Consider the following 19,832-nt stretch of genomic DNA (forward strand, 5'->3'; position numbering starts at 1 on the left):
TCATGGTTGGTAACTTCTACTTGTCCATTGGCTTGTGGATGATAAGGACTGGATCTGCGATGCCTGATGTTATACTATTTCATCAACTCTGAAATCAGGTTGGAAGTAAACTGTGTGCCTTGATTAGTAACCACTTCTTTAGGAACTCCATAGTGTGTAAAATTCTCTTCATACAAGAATTCGGCAACTTTTTCATCATAGGCATGCTTCATAACCTTAACCTCAACCCATTTGGTTAGGTAGTCAGTACAAACCAGAATATAAGACTTCCCATTGGATGGAGGATCAATAGGACTGATGAAGTCCATTCCCCATTTGTCAAATGGTGTTAACACCACTTGAGGATTCAGAGGCATTTCATCTGTTTTGGTTGGGTGACCCATTCTTTGGCATTGGTCACACTTCCTTGTATAATTGATTGCATCTTTATGAAGGGTAGGCCAATAGTAACCAGTGGCTAAGATTTTGAAAGCTGTTCTTTTGGCTACAAAATGTCCTCCACAGGGCTCATTATGACATGCATGCAAAATATCACATGTCTCATCTTCTCTTACACATTTGTGCATAACTTGATCAGGTCCAGTATAGAACAAAAAATTGTCTATCCATGAGAAATGGAAGCTTTTCTGTATGAGAAGCTTTCTCTCCTTATAAGAAAAATGTGCTGGTATCTTATTAGCTACAATGTAGTTAGCAATATCTGCATACCATGGAACTTTAACAGCAATATGAAACAAATGTTCATCTAGAAATGCATCATCTACCAGAGTAGTATCAGTATCATGATGATTGATTCTTGACAAATAATTAGCTATGATATTTGTTTTTCTAGGCTTATCCACTATGGTTATGTCAAATTCTTGTAGCAATAGTAACCATCTTGCTAACCTACCAGTTATAGCAGGTTTGTTCATGAGATATTTGATTACTCCATGATCAGTATGGACATAGATAGGATAACCTGTGATGTAATGCCAAAATTTATTTAGAGCATAGACTACTGCTAACAATTCTTTTTCAATCACTATGTAATTCAGTTTTGGGCCATGAAGAGTCTTACTGATATAATAAATGGCATTTTCAAGATTTGATTGTTTCTATGCTAAAATTGCACCTATGGCATAATCAGAAGCATCTGTATATATGTGAAAAGGTAGGTTCCAATCAGGGCCTTGTAAAATTGGGGCTATGGTCAAAAGTTGCTTAAGCTGCAGGAAAACTTTATCACACTCAGGTGTCCAATCGAATTCAGCTTCTTTGGTGAGCAACTTGTACAAGGGACTAGCTATTTTACTAAAGTCTTTTATAAAATGCCTGTAATATCTAGCATGTCCCAAAAAAGATCTGATACCTTTTAATTTAGTGGGTATGGGTAATGTTTGAATTACCTCAATTTTAGCTAGGTCTACTTGTATACCTGCAGTAGATATGAAATGACCGAGTACCACACCCTCTTGCATGAGCATGAAACACTTTTCACTATTTAGTGCCAAATTATGTTCTTGACATCTTACCAAAACTTTTTCAAGATTTATCATTGCTTCTTCAAAAGTAACTCCAAATTTTGTAAAGTCATCCATATAGATTTCCATACAATCATGTGATATATTAACAAAAATACTAATTACAACCCGTTGAAACATTGTAGGAGCGTTACAAAGACCAAATGGTAAAATAGAGTATGCAAAAGTACCCCATGGACAGGTAAATGTAGTTTTTTCTTGGTCTTCAGGAGCAATACTGATTTGATTATATCTACTGTATCCATCTAGAAAGGAGAAGTACTTCTTTCCAGCTAGTGTATCCAAAACTTGGTCTATGAAGGGTAAAGGAAAATGATCCTTTTTAGTAGCCTTATTCAACTCCCTATAATCTACACAAATTCTCCATTTTCCTCCTTTCTTAGGTACTATAACCAGCGGTGATACCCATTTACTATCAGATATAGGATAGATAAAGCCAGCATCAAGCAGTTTTTGCAATTCTGTTTTGACTGTTTCTCCGAGGCTTGGATTTATCCTCCTCTAAGGTTGATGAAGTGGTAGACAACCTTCATTAATGTATATCCTATGGGTACATAGTGTAGGGCTTAATCCTTTCATATCACCATAATCCCAAGAAAAAGTCTTCTCATGCTTCTGAAGCAACTCTTTTAATTATTCCATCTGTACAGATGTCAATTTGGGGTTAACCCTTTACTCAGTTCAACAGGAATAGTGGATTCTACCATAGCAATTCCAGAGATTGGGCTTCCTTCTAATTCACAGGGAAGTAGTGAATAAAGATTTTTAGGTTCCTTAAGTAAAGTACAACTATATCACACTCCTCATATGTAATCAATTCTAATACAGAGCTTTCAGACACATCTTTTCCTACCACACAAGTGTTGGTAAGGATACTCTGGATTACTGAATCTTCTTCTTGCAACTTTAGAAAAGATTGCCTATGTAACATCATAAGTTGTACTATGGAATTTATCTCTTCTTCTTCATCTCCTAAATCTGGCCAAAAGGATGTACTCAAATCTAGTAATGCTTGTGTGGGAGGATATAGATCAAATTGCTTGGTTGCTTGGCCATTTGATATGGTCATATTCCCTGATTTGCAATTTATGTTTGCATCAGTTGTGGCCAACCATGGTCTACCTAGAATGACAGGATAGCCAGATAGGTTTACTTTAGGGGACAAAATCATGAATCTGCAGGATATTCTAGGGAATCTAAGGTCACAACAATATTTTCTATCATTCCATCAGGAATGATAGTGGAACTATCTGCAAGCTACAGAATAGTTGGTGTGGACCTTAATCCTTCTATTTTTAACTTCTTCATGGTTTCTTTAGTCATCACATTTATAGCAGCTCCCAAATCTATTAAGGCATTTTTAACAAATTGACCATTTATGCTGACACTTACTACTAGACTCCCTGGGTCAGAATATTTTGGTGAAATCACTCTTCCTAACATGATATCAGCTAAGTGTCCAACAACATGAGCTGTGGTAGGATCCTTCTTCTTCCTTCCAGGTTTCTTTAGACAAGCTTCCCTTATAGCTTTTCCATAAGCAAGAATGTCCTTAATAGCTTCAAACAAAGGTATTTGGACATGCATATTCTTCAACTGGTTAACAATGTCAAAGGGTTGTTCCTTGCTTTGTTCAAGTTCCTTTATTATTAGTTGGTCTAGAAAAGGAGACTCTACTACTGGTTGAACTAGTATTGGTATGGTAACATTAGTTGGGTCAATAGGTTCATCAACCAAAGGTTCTAATGCTGCAGGAGAGTCTGATACTTCAATTATAAGAGGTGGCTTTGGTGCTAGTAAGGTCGTTCCAGATCTCAAATGTATATCTGCGACATCTAGGGCATAAGCAGGGTACTGCTGGGTATCAGCACTATACATGGGATGTTTTGGTTGACTATTTGGATTTGGCTGAGGCTGTGTAGGTAGCTATGTTTTCTTTTGAGGTCCACTATTTGTAGGTGGTGGCATTAAAGCAGGTTGTTGAGCTAGAGGAGGTAATTGTGGAGCGCCAGTATTTTGGTTAGGCCATTGTTGAGATCCCTTCCATTATTTTGGAGATTTCCAATTCCCTTGGGGTGGTTGCCATTGGTTCTGCTGGTTTTGGGGCCATTGGTTATTCTGCTGGTTAGGCCAAGGTTGTTGGGAATTTTGAAACCATTGAGACTGTTGTAGGTTATTTTGCCCAGCATTATTCCAATTGGGTTGGTTTTGTGGAGGACCTTGGGTATTGTAGTTTTGGCATTGATTACCATATGAATTTGAATTTTGCAAGGGGTCTTGAGGCATACCTTGACATTGAGCCCATGGTCGGCGTTGAGCAACAAAGAATACTTGCTCATCATCCCCATCTATCTTTACATATCCAGTTGGAAGATGTTGGTTCTCCATGCTTGCAACCAATTTACAGTGGCAATCCTTCTTTTGCTTTCGGCAATGAGGATAGTACTCAGCTAGTTGTAACTCAGCCTCTTCTTGCTTCTCCTTTGCAATCATTCTATCCAACTGTGTAGCGATATCATTAATGATGTCTTGTTTGAAATCTGACAAAAAATTGGATATTTCAAGTTTTGAAATGCGATGACTAATTCCTTTTGTAACCGTAGAACGGGGTCCTCGACCTTTCTTCATGGTTGACCTTGAGTAGTTTTGACATATCTTTTTGAGGTCATCCCATTGAGCTTGATATACATCTCCACCGGCCATCAGGTCCAATGCTTCCAAACAGTCTTCATTCACTCCTCTTAGAAAGACTAGTTTTTGGGAATCTTTAGACAATGTGTGCTGAGGATTCTTTTGTAGTGTATATAAAAATCGAGAAACATAGTCTTCTAATGTCTCTTCCTCCTTCTGTGATATCCTACAAATATCATCTCCTCTTGTGCCAGATGCTTTGCAATATTCTTTATATTTTTCCAAAAACAAGGCTTGCATTTCATCCCAATTCATAGCTACATTGGCTCCTAAGCCCATGAACCATCGTAAAGCTGATTCTTTCAATGTGGCTGGAAATAATTTAAGCTTATGGGCATCACTGTTGTAGTCAAAACTACGAAAAAGGATGTCAAACTCAAACAAGAAGGTATTAGGGTCTTCAGTTGCAAGGCCATAGAACTTCGAAAGAGCAGTGGGAGGTATATTCTTGAGATTTGCATTGGTTATGAGACTTGGAAGTGGAAATGGAAAAGTGGGTTGTACCATGACTGGTGGGACTGGATTATGAGGTTGCTGCTGAAAAGGAATGTTAGGCACTAGATGATTAACAAATGGTGGATTCAAGGTAGTGTTATCAAGAAGACTGGTCACTATTTCAGTGAAAGGTTGGAGACCAGGTATATCTAGGGATTTAGCTCTTGATGATGATACTATGGGGAAAATAGGACTTGTGTCTTCAAAGGTCAACTCAACTTCTTCTTTAAATTCTTCATTCAAATTAACAAATCCTTGTGGAAGAAATTTGCCATATTCATCTCGTCATCTTCCTCTTCGATGCATGCAACTAAAATTTTCACACTAGTAAAAAGAACTTAATCTAAAAACTATGACTCAAAAATGCTCCTAGCTTGACACCATCCCCGGCAATGGCACCAAAAATGAACCGCCTCACAATAGGTGTTCCATAGTCATGCGCTAGGCCTGGCTTAGGAATAATCTATTCAAGCTAAGGACTACTTTTCTCCTACCATGAGGTGCATTTAGATTGTCAACCCAAGGACATATACTTGAAATGGTCGGCACAGTATGTGCACTAGGTACCTTGATGAGTCATTATGCTTGTGCTGTAGGAAAGTAAAAATGCAAAGGAAGGAAACTACACTACTGTTGTGGAAAGGAAAATACTGAATCTATGAATGTTGAAAACACAATGACAAGATAATAGAGATTCCATCTTGACTCATCCACTAGACTGTTCTCGCAGATGCTACAGGAATGTTCATGAAGTGTGATGCTACAGGAAGGAATTAACTAGCTACATCTTACTTAAAATATTACTAATGCTAGTAAAATGAATCTATTCTATCCTAATCTAATCCACCTTCCAAGTGGGCCCCCTTGGTTGGCTTCTCTAATCTACCAACACAGGATAGAAGCTAAAGAGAACTAATTCATTTCATTAATCAGTCATTACATGATTCAGAATTGTAAAACACAACTACAACAAACTGTGAATCAGTGTTCTCTCTTACTCGATAAAACTTATCAAAAACCAAAACTTTCTCACACAGGAGTCGCTCTCGACATATATAGGGAATCTACTCTTTATTACATAACAGAAAAGTAACTGTCCTAAGTTAAGTCTGCAGGAGAGAATATAGGAGAATAACTGAAAGTGGAAAGGAAGGATAATGAAATTGAGGAGGGAGCAATGAAGTCTCGGCATCCACTTGTTACAATGTAAATGCAGAGAAGGCAATGGCTCGTAAAAGCTCCTCCTTATTCGCTGACATGTTTCCTAGAGTGGTTATAACTTCCTTTTCGTGGTTGTTCCTTGATGCTCATTTCTCCTTGAATGCTGTCGGCAACCAACTTATGGATTCTTCCGCTCATCCTTTAATCCTTATCATTAGGTTACTTATGATATAAGACATATTTGCAAATAAACATCCATCAAACTAAATTCAAGCATAAGATTGCACATTTGGATATTTATATGAAATACTGCATATTAGATATAATTTAGGCAAAAGATGACATAGTTTTTCTACCCCATAAAGCATCAAAGGTTTATCAAACATAGGCTTATAAGTGTTAAAAGAAGGATAAACGAAGTATTTAAACATAACAAAATAAAGGCATTTTTTAGACTCATCATTGAGTTTGGTCAAGTTTCCCATAGAAATTTGGATATTGATATTCTCCTATGTATAACTAGAGAAGTACTTGCTAACTCTTGTCGTATGAAATGATGCTCCAGTATCTCTTTACTAAACACACTATGAGGTTGAGTTAACCACATAAGCTATAAGTGAAAACTCATTTTCCAATCTACTGGAGATTTCTTTTGCACATGTTGAAGTTGCCACCTACTTCTTTGCATTCTTCCTTTCTAGGAAATCTTACTCGTGACAACCAAAGCACTTGATCTTAGAAAGGTCCTTCTTCTTCTTCTTTGTCTCACTCTATGAATTTTATCCTTTTCTAGACCCCTTCTTTACTTTCCCTTCCATTGCTAGGGCAACATTTTCCTATTCCACTTCACTTTTCTAACTCTTGTTGGCCCCATTGACAAGACCTATTCTAAACTCTTCCTGAGTGAAATAAGTCGATAGTTGATCCTAAATCAGTAAGGTATCTCATCCACTGACAACTTGAACAAAGACACCCTATTTCTTAGTAAACACATTTAGGGCTATTCTCACTAGATCGTCATCACTACAGCTATCTCCAACAACTACTAACTTGTCCTTGACAAGTCTAAGACCAGTGAGGTAACTTGTAACATCTTCTCCTTGGTTCATCTGATTATTCTTCAACTTCTCTCCGAGAATCATCTTGCTATTAGTGGTATCATTCTGGTACAAATTTAAAATGGCATCCCACATCTTCTTTGTTATAGATCTAGCTCCAAGATATATGGAACAATATGATCCTTGACACCATCAAGGATTATCCTCCTTGCCATAGCATCATCCTTCTTATATGTTGCAAGATGTGTCACATCTATAGGTATAGCTACAATAATGGTAACATAATCCTTGATACAATTTTCTTCCAACAATAAAGAAAGTCTAGGCTTCTAGACACCAAAATTCGAGGGACCCTCCAATCTATCCTAATCTCTCAAACCAGCTCAAGCCATCTCAAGGGGTTAAAGTATTGTTAAATCTAAAGTGATCAACATAGGTTTTAATAAACCCTCAATTTCTTTCCTAGGGAAAAACTCTTCTACCCTCAACACTGCTCTGATACCATGTGAAAAATTCTATTGTGGTCACTGATTATTAATCTTCTATCTAAAATGATTATTAAACTATTGAAACTAAATTCACAACTAATATCAAAAAATAACACAAGTGAAACTTCACTTATAAAAAAATGGAAAGAAATAAACAAGAAAAAGAACACAATGTTTTCAAACAAATTTTCTCTTGAAAAACCCTGAAGGGAAAACTAGTTGTAAAGATGAAGAAATTATATTAACTTCAACAAATCAAGAGATACAAAATTTCTTGCCTCTGACTTGCTGAACTTTGACAACCCACCAATTTCTCCCACTGATATTCCTCCCATACTATCCCCAATGCTATCAGTGCACCCTTGCTAACATTGCAAGACTATTTTCTATCATTGCAAATTCATTTTCTAACACTACAAATGCTTCTACAAACTTATTTTTTCCAAATGCCACCTAGTCCCCTTTTATACTACTCTATTAGAAATAGGGAATACTGAGAGTGGGGGGGGGGCGGGGGGTGGGTGGTGCGGGGATGAATCAGTATTCTACAAACTTTTTTCACCAACTAGATATTATTAATTACTTTGAACCATGCATAAGAAAGTAAACAAGTAATGTTGAATAGTAATAATAACCATGCATAAAGAGAACTCATAACACCATATTTTGTTAGCTAGGGAAACCTTGGCCAAGGGAAGACCCTAGTGGGGATGATTACCATTAGATGATATACTAATATAGATGTTCCTTGTTAGAGAATGGAGCATGTTAGGAGTTGATGATCAAATTCAGTATAGAGAGCCCCTATTAGGAGAATTCGAATCCTTGTTAGCAGATTCCAACCCTATTAGGAGTTGTATTACAGTAAATGCAAGAAGAGCTCACTACCCAAACATGCACTTCCAATTACAATAGGAGCTCACTACCCAAATAAATAATTATTCCTCAAGTATATAGATGTTGTACCTTCTTTCTTTACAGATCTCTGACCACAAAATTATGTTCTCAAAACTTTGCATATATCACTTCACAAAAAGTCCACATATCACTTACTATAATACAATTGCATACTTCTTCTCGCAAGATATATTTCATATAAATACCATGACTTTTCAAAAATTGTTATTAGGTCAGCTAAGACCATAATATACTTTTCCAACTCAGAGTAAACATCTAGGATGTTGGCCCTAATTGGTCAAGTAATTATTTTGTAAACAAAATAATTTCTTTCCTTTAATTTTGTTGTTCTATTTCACTGGGTAAATAGTGAATATCTCTTTTTTGTACTATCTATACTTATGTACAAGGTTATACACATCATCATCAACATGTATACTATCTCCATCAAACTTTTCTAGTCATAGTATGACGTCAGAAACATTTTGCATATAAAACAATGTATTGTTGTAAACCAATTTCATACTTAGACAATTTTTTGAGTACCAAAAGCTAAGTATTTTTATTTTCGAGGTTTACTACAAGGGTAAGTGCACCAAGTTGTGGTGCCAAAAGGGGGACCTATAAGTGGACACCTTTTTTTTGAAATCAACAATTTTTGAACTTCGACAACAATTTGAAGATAGTTACACTTAAAATTTGAAGATATGACAAAAACAAAAGTAGTAGTCTTTTGAATCTAGTTTCTAAACTACTATTTTTTTTTCAAAATGGTTTAGTTTTAGACCCTCAAAAAAGGAAGCCACAGAAAGAGGTACTAATTTTTCAGAAAAAACATAACATAGTACAAAGTGTACTCCCCTTGAAATTTTAACTTTTATTTTGAAACTCTTTAATTGCTCTAGTCAAAAGTTACCTAACATCCTATAGTTTATTCCAAAAATTTTGGGTAATTTTATAATGTGTATTTTTTTATGAATTTTGTAAGTGGAAACATCCCAAAAATGTGAAATATCTATGTGCTCCCCCTAGAAATTATTAAAACTTAATCCAAAATAAAAACTTATTTTTTTCAAAGTGTGTAGAATGGAGTCTAGTTTCTAGGAAACTAACTTTTTGCAAAATTCTATGAACGAGCTAAAATCTACACCCGAATTAGTACATGTTAGTTTTTGAGAGAAATGTGACATACATTCAAAAGAAATTATGGTTGAAAGGCTTGAAATAATATGAATTTGAAATAAATTATAAGGTTATATAGCTAACATAGACATCTATAATACTATGTAACCTACTTTTATTGATTCTCAACCATAGGAAAATTTGAAGGAGAGCACAAAAGAAAAAAAAAAAGCATTTTTGTATGCTTACTACAAAATACGTCTTAGACTAGTTTAGAGCCTCCAAACCTTTCGGTTAGATCCCCAAGGAAAATGCAAGCCTAAGACTTGGTGGTATCCAATGCTTTAGATAGCGCATGCATGCAATAGTGTGTACGTGCTATAGTGCGTGTGCACTATTTAAAGCATTTTTAAATTCAAGGCTTAAATAGCACATATACACTATAGTGTGTGTACGCTATTTAAACCTTTTTCAAATTGAAGACTTAAATAGCCTATATGCACTATTTAAGCCTTCAATTTTGATAGACAGGATGGATAAGGAGAGAGGGAAGGAGAGAGATAGAGAGGGAGAGAGGGTAAAGAGTGAGAGAGAGAGTAGAGGTTGGGGAGAGAGTAGGGGATATGATGTAGAGTGAAAAAGAATAATAGAAAGATAGAAGGGAATAGGGAAAGAGCATAGAGAGAGAGAGAGAGAGAGAGAGAGAGAGTTCACATAAATTAAATAAATATTAAATAATTAAGGTAGGGGAGGGAGGGGGAGAGAGAGAGAGAGGGGGGGGTACAGACAGAGGGAGGGAGAAATGAAGAGAGGAGAATGGAGAGGGAAGGAAGGAGGGAGCAAGGGAGGGAGTGAAGGAGGGAGAGAGGGAGAGAGGGAAGGAGAGAGAGAGAGAGAGAGAGAGAGAGAGAGAGAGAGAGAGAGAGAGAGAGGGATGGGAGTTCAAAGTGTACATGGGATAGGATGCATAGAGGGACATAGAGTAGGGGATGGGAGAGAGAGAGAGGGAGAGAGGGAGAGAGAGAGAGAGAGAGAGAGGATGGGGTAGGGGGAGAGGGAGGGAGAAATGGAGAGGGAAGGAGAGAGGGAGCAAGGGAGAGAGAGAGAGAGAGAGAGAGAGAGAGAGTAGGGGATGGGAGTTCAAACCATATGTGGGATAGGATGCATAGAAAGAAAGAGGGACATAGAGTAGGGTATGGGAGAGGGAGAGAGAGAGAGAGGATGGGGTAGGGAGGGAGCGAGGTAGAAATGGGGAGAGAGGGAGGGAGAAATGGAGAGGGGAGGGAGGGAGCATGCATGTGTGAGCGAGAGAGAGAGAGAGTAGGGGATGGGAGCTCAAAGCATATGTGGGATAGGATTCATAGAAAGTGAGAGGGACATAGAGTAGGGGATGGGAGAGGGAGAGTGAGAGAGAAAGAGAGAGGAATGGTGGTTCAAATATTACATGGAATAGGATGCATAGAAAGAGAGAGAGAGGGACATAGAGTATGGGATGGGAGAGAGAGGAGAGAGAGTAGAGGATGGGGGATCAAAGGGTACATGGGGTACGATGCATAGAAAGGGAGGGAGGGACACATAGTAGGGGATGTGAGAGGGTGAGATTAGGAGGGAGAGAGAGAGAGAGAGAGGAATGGTGATTCAAAGCATACATGGAGTAGGATGTATATATGTATGTATGTATGTATATATATATAATGTATATATATAGATGTATGTATATATATGTATGTATGTATGTATGTATGTATGTATATAGAGAGAGAGAGAGAGGCGAGAGAGAGAGAGAGGGAGAGGGAGGGAGAGAGAGAGGAATGGTGGTTCAAAAGTTACATGGAATAGGATGCATATATATAGGGAGGGAGCGAGGGAGCAAGGGAGAGGGAGAGGAGGGAGAGGGAGCGAGAGAGTGAGTAGTGGATAGGAGAGAGAGATTGATAGGGAGTAGAGGATGGGGGCTCAAAGAGTACATGGGATAGGATTCATAGAAAGAGAGAAAGTAACACAGATTAGGGGGTGGGAGAGAGAGGGGGGGGATGAGGGAAAGAGTATGAGATAGGATGCAAAGAAAGAGAGAGAGGATGGGGTAGGGAGGGGGAGAGAGAGAGAGAGAGAGAGAGAGAGAGAGAGAGAGAGAGAGAGAGAGAGAGAGAGAGGATGAAGTAGGGAGAGAGTGAGGGAGAAATGAAGAGAAGGGAATGGAGAGGGAGGGAGGGAGAGAGGGGGGCACAGAGAGAGAGAGAGAGAGAGAGAGAGAGAGAGAGAGAGAGAGAGAGACAGAGAGAGAGAGAGAGACAGAGCAAGGGCGAGAGAGAGAGAGAGAGATGGACATAGAGTAGTGGATTATAAAGGGAGAGAGAGAGAGAGAGAGAGAGAGAGAGAGAGAGAGAGAGGAATGGGGGTTCAAAGAGTATGTGGGATAGGATGTATATAAAGAGAGAGAGAGAGGGGCACATAGAGTAGGGGATGATAGAGGGAGGGAGAGAGGGAGGGAGAGGGGGGAGAGGGGGAGGGAGGGAGGGAGGGAGAGAGAGGGTTGGGGGAGAGAGGGAAGAGGGAAAGAGTATAGGATAGAATTCAGAGAGAGAGGATGAGGTAGGGAGAGAGGGAGGGAGAAATTGAGAGACAGAGGGTGAAGGGAGAGAGGAGGGGGGAGAGAGAGAGTAGAGGTTTCTATTGTTGTATGTGATTTCTAATAGTTATGTGATTTCTAATAGTGTGTACATGCTATAGCATGCATGCATTAGTGAGAATTCCATTTCTCCATAGCACATATGCACTTTAGTGGGCATGCACTATTGAGAAATTCATTTTTCAATAGCGTGTATGTACTATAGTGTGCACACCTTATGGCCTAGGCTCAACAAGCCTATGCCTAGCCATAGGGTGTGTGTGCTATTGGAAATTTTGAAGGAAAAAAGTGTCATCCTTTTGGCACCACAACTTGGTGCATTCACCCACAAGTATGTACATCATGTGTTGCCATTAATGACAAAAATTACATCACTACATATAGCCAATTGTCAACAATCTCTCCCTTTGGCATTGATGGCAAAAAAGTAAAGAAAATTGGCTAAGTGACAAAACCTTAACAAAAACTTACAATACTTATTATCTAATACATTACATATACTTCATATTACAAATGCTCAATTGCTTAATTTCTACCCCTTTCGATGTGATTGCTACATCCATTACTTACTACATAATATTCTTTTGCAATTTCTCCCCCTTTGACATCAATGAAAAAGGTCGAAAAGTTCAAAAATCGTCAAAAAAGTTGTATGGTTGTCAAAACACTATCTTGCTACCTTAAGTTGTTAAAGTCTTCATATAATCATCAAAATTTTCTTTCAAACTATTCATACCTTTCTCCCAAATTCCCTTTACTACTTCAACAATGGTGAACATTGCACATAAGGCATATGATGCAATCTCAACTAGATTAAGCTCGACATAGGTGAAGTTTGCATAAGTGTCCTTTGCTTTGACACATTCTTCCAATTGTCTTTCAAGGGCTGATACCTTTAGAGCAATTGATTCTCTAAATTCTAATAGTCTTCTCAAAATTAGATCTTTTCCAAGTTCCAGTTTCTTGATGTCTAAGTGAACACTAGCAACTTGTCCTTCTAACTCATCAACTCTAGAAGAGGGTTTTTGTAACTAACTGGTTAGAGTTTCTAGCTGACACAGCTTCCCTTGAATCTTTCTATCCAAATATTTGGTCAACATATGAGATAAAGTACATTTGATGTATAGTACCTTGCCAACTTGTTGACATCTTTGGAGTTCATTGATACAAGTATCAAGACTAAACAAATCATTCTAAATATTTTGACAAATGGTGCTAAAAAGATTAGTATCATGTGAAATTTGAGCCTTAGACTCAGCAACATTCAAAAAGTTTGTAAATTTGTCATCAAATAATTTTACAACTACTTGAGCTCTATGTTCAGGTTCTACTTTAGTGTGTTTGGTTGTGAGGGTGTCATGCAATCTATCAGTCACCTCCATTAATGCTCTCTATAGGCTTTTCATCTTTTTGTTATTCTTAAACAATTTTGTCAAGGATGAGATCAAGTTAGATTGATCATCATCATCACCTATAAGGTTAACAAGAGATATAAGAAAGGATGAGCTAGATTCTTTCACCTCATCTTTCTTTTGTTTTTTCTTTGCTACCTTCTTTGATCTTCTCTCTTCTTCTTCCTTCTCTTCTCTCACTTTCTTTTCTCTTTCTTCCTTTTCTTTTTCTTTCTTTTCTTCTTCCAACTTTTTCTCTTTTTCTTCTTCTCTCTTCTTTACATCTTCTTTTTGCTTCTTTTCTCCAAGCAATTTCAGCTTGGCTTCTTCAATCTTCTTCTTTTCTTCTATCTGTCTTGTTAGAAAGGTTAATCTTCCCTTGGATGTATTTAATTGGGATATTCCAAGGATCCCTAAATGTAGTTTGTCCTATTGTACACATGTGGAGGACATGTCATTATTTGTCCTTTATTCCACATGTGAGGACAACTCATTTTTATAATTCCTTTATTAAAAAATTTAGCTTATCCTCCTTAAGAGGATCTTGACACTTTGCACACACCTATTATGAATGTGGCATTCATAGAAATTGGAGTTACACATGCAAACACATGCAACTCCTTTCTCATCTTTTTAAAAGAGATGCTCCTCTTTCTTTCTTCTCTACACATCACTTTGATGTTATTGTATTGAGCTATTTTGCTCCAACACTCTCTCTCTTTTCTCTAGGCATTTGCCTTCATTCATAATACTCACAAGGGGTTTTCTTTGCTTTCCCCTTATAAATCCTTGTCTCCATTGTTGAACTATCTTGGTGTATGCTCTTGGATTTTGCTTATCTCATGGTAACATTGTTTCACACTTAACTTACTTGGATTGTTTCTCATTCCTTGCTCTATCTTATCGTTTCTTACATGGTATTAGAGCTTGGTTACTAATCCTCATTTTAAGTTTTTGTGTTGATGGTTGCCATTCATTGGAGCACACCTTATTTGAAGATGTTATTGAGAGAAGAAGTTTGTGTTGTGGTTGTTTTCTTATCCTAACATCTTGTGTGTGCAGTTTTTATTTTATATTTATTTTTATCATTTTCTATCATTTCTTTTACTAACCCTCTTTGGAAGCCTTGCCACAAAAGGGTTTTCCTATCAAAATTTTAATATTTTTTTGCTCTTGTTTTGGAAGGCATGCCACCAAAATAAGGAGCATTTCTCACATAACTCTCATTTATTGTGCAATTTTTAATTTTTAATATTTTAAGCATTAATTCTACTTTTTGTGGTGCAGTAGCATTTAATTGTATAATTTTTTGTAAATTAATTATTATCATTTAATTAAAATTATTTTTCTTCAATAATATTAAGGAAATAATTATCCTATGTGAGATTATTAAAAAATCTTAGTAATCACAATAGATTAGTTTTTTAAAATTTTGAAATTAAAATATATTCCTATTCTTTTTTTTCAAATTCAAAACATATCCTATTCATATTTAAAAAAAAAAATTAAAATATTTCCTAATCTTTATTTTAAATATCTTTTTTTGAATTCAATCTTTCTAAATCTATGAGATTGTAATGTTTTTTTGCATCTCCTTCTTTCCAAATCTATCTTACCTTTTTTGTTTTACTTCCAGTTTTTTTAGCATTTCCATTTTTTAGCATCTTTCTTTTTTTCTATTTTACCTCTCTGTCATCTTGTTATAGTTGCTTCTGAAACCTTGTGTAACCTTCATTCTTTAAATTTATTTCTCATTTTTCCTTCTTATTGCGTCTGTCCATTTGAATCCAAACCTTAGACCCGTGTTTATGTTCGATGCGATCTATCGGATTCGAACCATCATTTCTATTAGCTCCTATGCAAGCCCTCTTTTTTAACCTCACTTCCTCCATACCTCACTTCTGCCATTCAATAACCTCAAAAATTGAAAACAACATAACAGCACGACCAGATAGCCCTTGGCTTAAAAAACCCTTTTGCTTTTTCTTTAACCCTCGACCTCCTCCATTGTTGGTGCCTCCTCGCAATCGCAGCAAACGCGAGCTTCTTCTCTACATTCGGCTTCTTCTCTACCTTTGGTGCCATCTATAACGCAGCGGTTGCATTAACCCCAGTGATAAGTGTTTTCCTTAAAGACTTATTAAATCATTTTGTTTTGCATGAGTGTATTACGTTTTTAAATAAGTAGGTTTTTTTTTTTTTTTAAAGTCTATTATATTTCTTAAGTTTTTTTTCAAAAAACTATATTACATTTTTATAAAAGCATTTGAAGGCTTATTCAAACTTTTTTAAAGAAAGAGACATTCTTTTTAAAAAGAGTATTACATTTTTCAAAAGCATTTGAAAGCTTATTCAGACTTTTTTAAAGAGAGAGACATTCTTTTTAAAAAGAGTATTACATTTTTCAAAAGTAGTATTATGGTTCTTTTCCTTGAGTTTTAAAGTTTTAGAATTGTTAAGTTTTTAAAAAGCCTTAACAAGTCTTTTAAGTTCTAAAGTCTCAAGTTTTTTAAAGTATTAAACATTATTAAGGCTTATTATTATTATTTTTAAATCATTTTTGTTAGCAAGATTTAATATAAGTACTTAAATTTTTTTTTTTCATTATCATTCCTTCATTAAGGACTTTATCGGTTTATCATTTAAATATTTTTTTATTGGTCTTATTACAAAGTTATAAAATCAATTTATAACTTAAAATTTTGACCTTTAATAATTATTTATAAGTTTTTTTTCATCATTCTGAATCATTAGGAATCCTAATTATAGCTACTTAGATTCATTTTTTTAATGTAATTATCATTAAATCCTTCAAACGCCTCTGCATTATTCTTTTCTTACAAATTAATAATTATTTCTAACATCTGCTTGTAGGGTTCTATCATTTTTTTTCCGATTAATAATAATTAATCATTAGTCTAATGTTTCTTTACAGGGTTGTATCATTTGTTTTTAGAAACTTAATCATTGTTTCCTCAGCAAGTTTTTTTAATTCATTCTAGTTAATTTTTAATTCATATTTCTATAAGGGGGACATTTTTTTTCCATAAAAATGTCAACCTTAATTCCATAAATAAAACTTAATCATACTAATTATCATTCCTGGAAAACACACATTTCATTTATTTTTCATTTTAAACACCTGTTCGAGATAGCCACTGATACTTCTGTTGAACCTGGTTCAGTGGCTACCCAAGATGAAAAAGATACTTGGAAATTTAAAAATGAAGAATCTTTAGGGTTAATTGGTATTTCCATTATTCTAAATTTATATGTTTTAATAGCACATTTTTCTAAAGCCCATGACACCTAGTCAATTTTACAAACCAAATATGACAGTGCAAAGGAATCCCGTAAAATGTAATTGCAGGATCAACTTGAAGATCTCAGGTATACAAATTTTAAGACCATGGATGAATTTTTGTTAAAAATTGATTCTATTAAAAGTCAACTTGTTGCTTTAGGTCTTTAGTTAGATGACATTCACCTAATTCATATTATTCTTAAAAAGTGTCTTCCTAGACAGTTTCAACAGTTTATAACTAATATTCATGCATAGCTTGTTATTCCTACATTATCTACTCAGTTAACTTATGTTATTTTTCAAAATTTATTAATATAGGAAGAAGCTAAGCTAATTCAGTTTGGTACTCTTAAATCAATTGAACATGCATTTATGTCTCAAAATTCAAATAATAATAATTTTCATTCAAATAATAATAATAATAATAATCATAATAACAAACACTATAATAATAATTCTAATAATTTCAATAATAAATCTCATGCCAAATATAACAATAATAACAATAACCACAACAATCATCATAATAACAATCATAATAGTAATAATCAAAGGAATCATTCAAATTCCAAACCTCATTGTACTTATTGTGACAAAGATGGTCATGTTGTCAATAACTATTTTTAAAAATAAAATGATAAAAAACCTATGAACAACAGTAACCATAATAAAAAATCAAATCATAAAAAAGGTAACTCTAATGGTTCCAATTCTCGTCATGCTTTTACTTGTACCTTTAATGTTTGTAGACCTTTAGAGTGGATTGTTGACAGTGGTGCCTCACATGTAACTTCTCATAAAGAAATTTTAGATTCTCTACAACTTGATATTGCTAACATTCCTATTCAGTTAGCTAATAATCAGACTTGTAAAGTTGAAGGTTTAGGTGATGTCACTATTCCTAATGGTAAATTGCATGATGTATTGTATGTACCTGATCTGAAAACTGATTTGCTTTTTGTTTCAAAGTTATGTCAGGACTATAAAGTTGAATTCTATAAAGATACGTGTTATGTGATAGATCCTCAAACTAAACAAATGATTTCTCATGCTAAAATGGATAATGACAACTTATTTAAATTCTATGAATTTGCTAGTTCATGATATTCTTTACATACTTCTATTGATTTCAATATATGGCATGAAAGACTTCGCCATTTAAATTCAGATTATATTACTTTAATGCACAAAAGCAATATAGTTGATGGCTTGCCTCACATTATTCCTTCTAAGATTTCTTGTACTGGTTGTATGAGTGGTAAGATGCATAGGGAGCCCTTTCCAAGTGGTAAATCATGGCGGGCAACTCATAAGTTGCACCTTGTCCATAGTGACCTTTTGGGCCCCATGGAGAATAACTCCATCCAAGGTTCTCGGTATGCACTTACCTTTGTTGATTGATTTTTCTAGACGAACTTGGATCTATTTTTTGCATAGAAAGGATCAAGTTCTTGATATACTCATTGAATTTCAGTTATATGTTGAAAGGAAATCTGGTTTTAAACTTAAAATTCTCATAACTGATAATGGAAAGGAATATGTGAATAATGCTTTTCATTCTTATCTAAAATCATTTGGAATTAAACACGAGCTTACTATTCCTTATACACCATAGCAAATTGGTGTGGCGAAAAGAAAGCATTAGACCATTGTTGAAATGGCTAGATGCATGTTACATGCTAAGAATTTACATTATAAATTTTGGGCTGAAGCCATGTTTTGTGAAACTTATATTCTTAATAGGACTCCTACCAAATCTCTCAAGGATATTACTCCAGAAGAGGCTTGGTCTGGTAGGAAACCTGATTTACATCATTCACAAATTTTTGGATTTGTTTCTTATGTTCATACTTCTAAACATAAAATATATAAATTAGATGCTAAGTCTTCTCCTTATATTTTTGTTGGTTATGATGAAAACACTAAGGGTTATCGTGTTTATGATTCTACTACTAAAAAAGTTCAAGTTGCTAGAGATGTTTGCATTGCAAAAAATGGTGTACATGATTGTTGTACTACACATCATGCAGAATTCAGTGACACTAAAATTGTGCTAGTGGAGGACCAACCTCCTTCTCTTAACCCTACTCCTCCTCTTAACCCTACAACTCAAGCACTACCTATTATTTCTGCTTCTACTAGTAATTATATTCAAGTAGCTACTAATGATGCTTTTATTGATAATGATTCTTCCTCTAGTGATGATTCCATTACAACTAAACGTAAACCTAAATGGGCTCAAAACTTAATCAATGAAAGTGATGACTACATTTCTAGATTGGGTGGAATTAAACATAGAAGGATTAATTATTGTAATTTTTCTTTGATGACTACTATTATGAATTCTAATGATCCTAAGTATTTTGATCAAGCTAACTCTCAACCTCATTGGCAAAAGGCCATGCAAGAGGAATATGACTCTTTAATTACTAATCAAACTTGGGACTTAGTCAATTTACCTCATGGAAAGAATATAGTTTCATGCAAATGGTTATACAAAACAAAATTGAATGCTAATAATGAAATTAGTAAATTTAAGGCTAGATTAGTTGCTAGAGGTTTTTCACAAATAGAAGGATTAGATTATAATCAAACTTTTGCTCCTGTTGCTAAAATGTCTTCTATTAAATTAGTTCTTGCTTTAGCATCTAAAATGAATTGGCCTATTCACCAAATGAATGTTAAAAGTGCCTTCTTAAATGGTGATTTACATGAAAAAATCTATATGGCTCAACCTCCTAGATTTGTTAAGGAAGGTAGTGAAAATCTGGTTTGCAAATTAAAAAAATCTATTTATGGTCTCAAACAATCACCTAGAGAATGGTATTCTAAAATTAATTCATTCTTTATTTCTCAAGGTTTTTCTAGAAGTAAGAATGGTCCTAATTTGTATATTAAATTTACTGAAGATGATATTATCATTGTTATTATTTATGTAGATGATCTAATTCTCACTTCTAGTTTAGATGCTTTGATTTTTGATATTAAGTTTCAACTAAAACAAAAAATTTAGATGATTGATTTAGGTATTTTACATTACTTCTTAGGTATTCAAATTTGGAAAACTCCTAAG

General features: G+C 35.1%; 1 protein-coding gene across 1 annotated transcript in view; it reads right to left on the bottom strand.

Moving 5' to 3' along the window:
- The window catches only part of LOC149571911 (putative LRR receptor-like serine/threonine-protein kinase At1g53430), a 56,780-nt gene extending 41,240 nt beyond the window's left edge, over positions 1-15,540 (bottom strand). The window contains exon 1 of the mRNA XM_089815748.1: positions 15,396-15,540. Coding sequence (XP_089671874.1) covers positions 15,396-15,540 — 145 coding nt within the window. The remainder of the gene's footprint in view (positions 1-15,395) is intronic.
- Between the last annotated feature and the right edge of the window lie 4,292 nt (positions 15,541-19,832).

Source organism: Cupressus sempervirens, chromosome 2, assembly GCF_028749045.1.
Source record: "Cupressus sempervirens isolate cs-2001-9-10 chromosome 2, ASM2874904v1, whole genome shotgun sequence".
Taxonomy (NCBI): domain Eukaryota; kingdom Viridiplantae; phylum Streptophyta; class Pinopsida; order Cupressales; family Cupressaceae; genus Cupressus; species Cupressus sempervirens.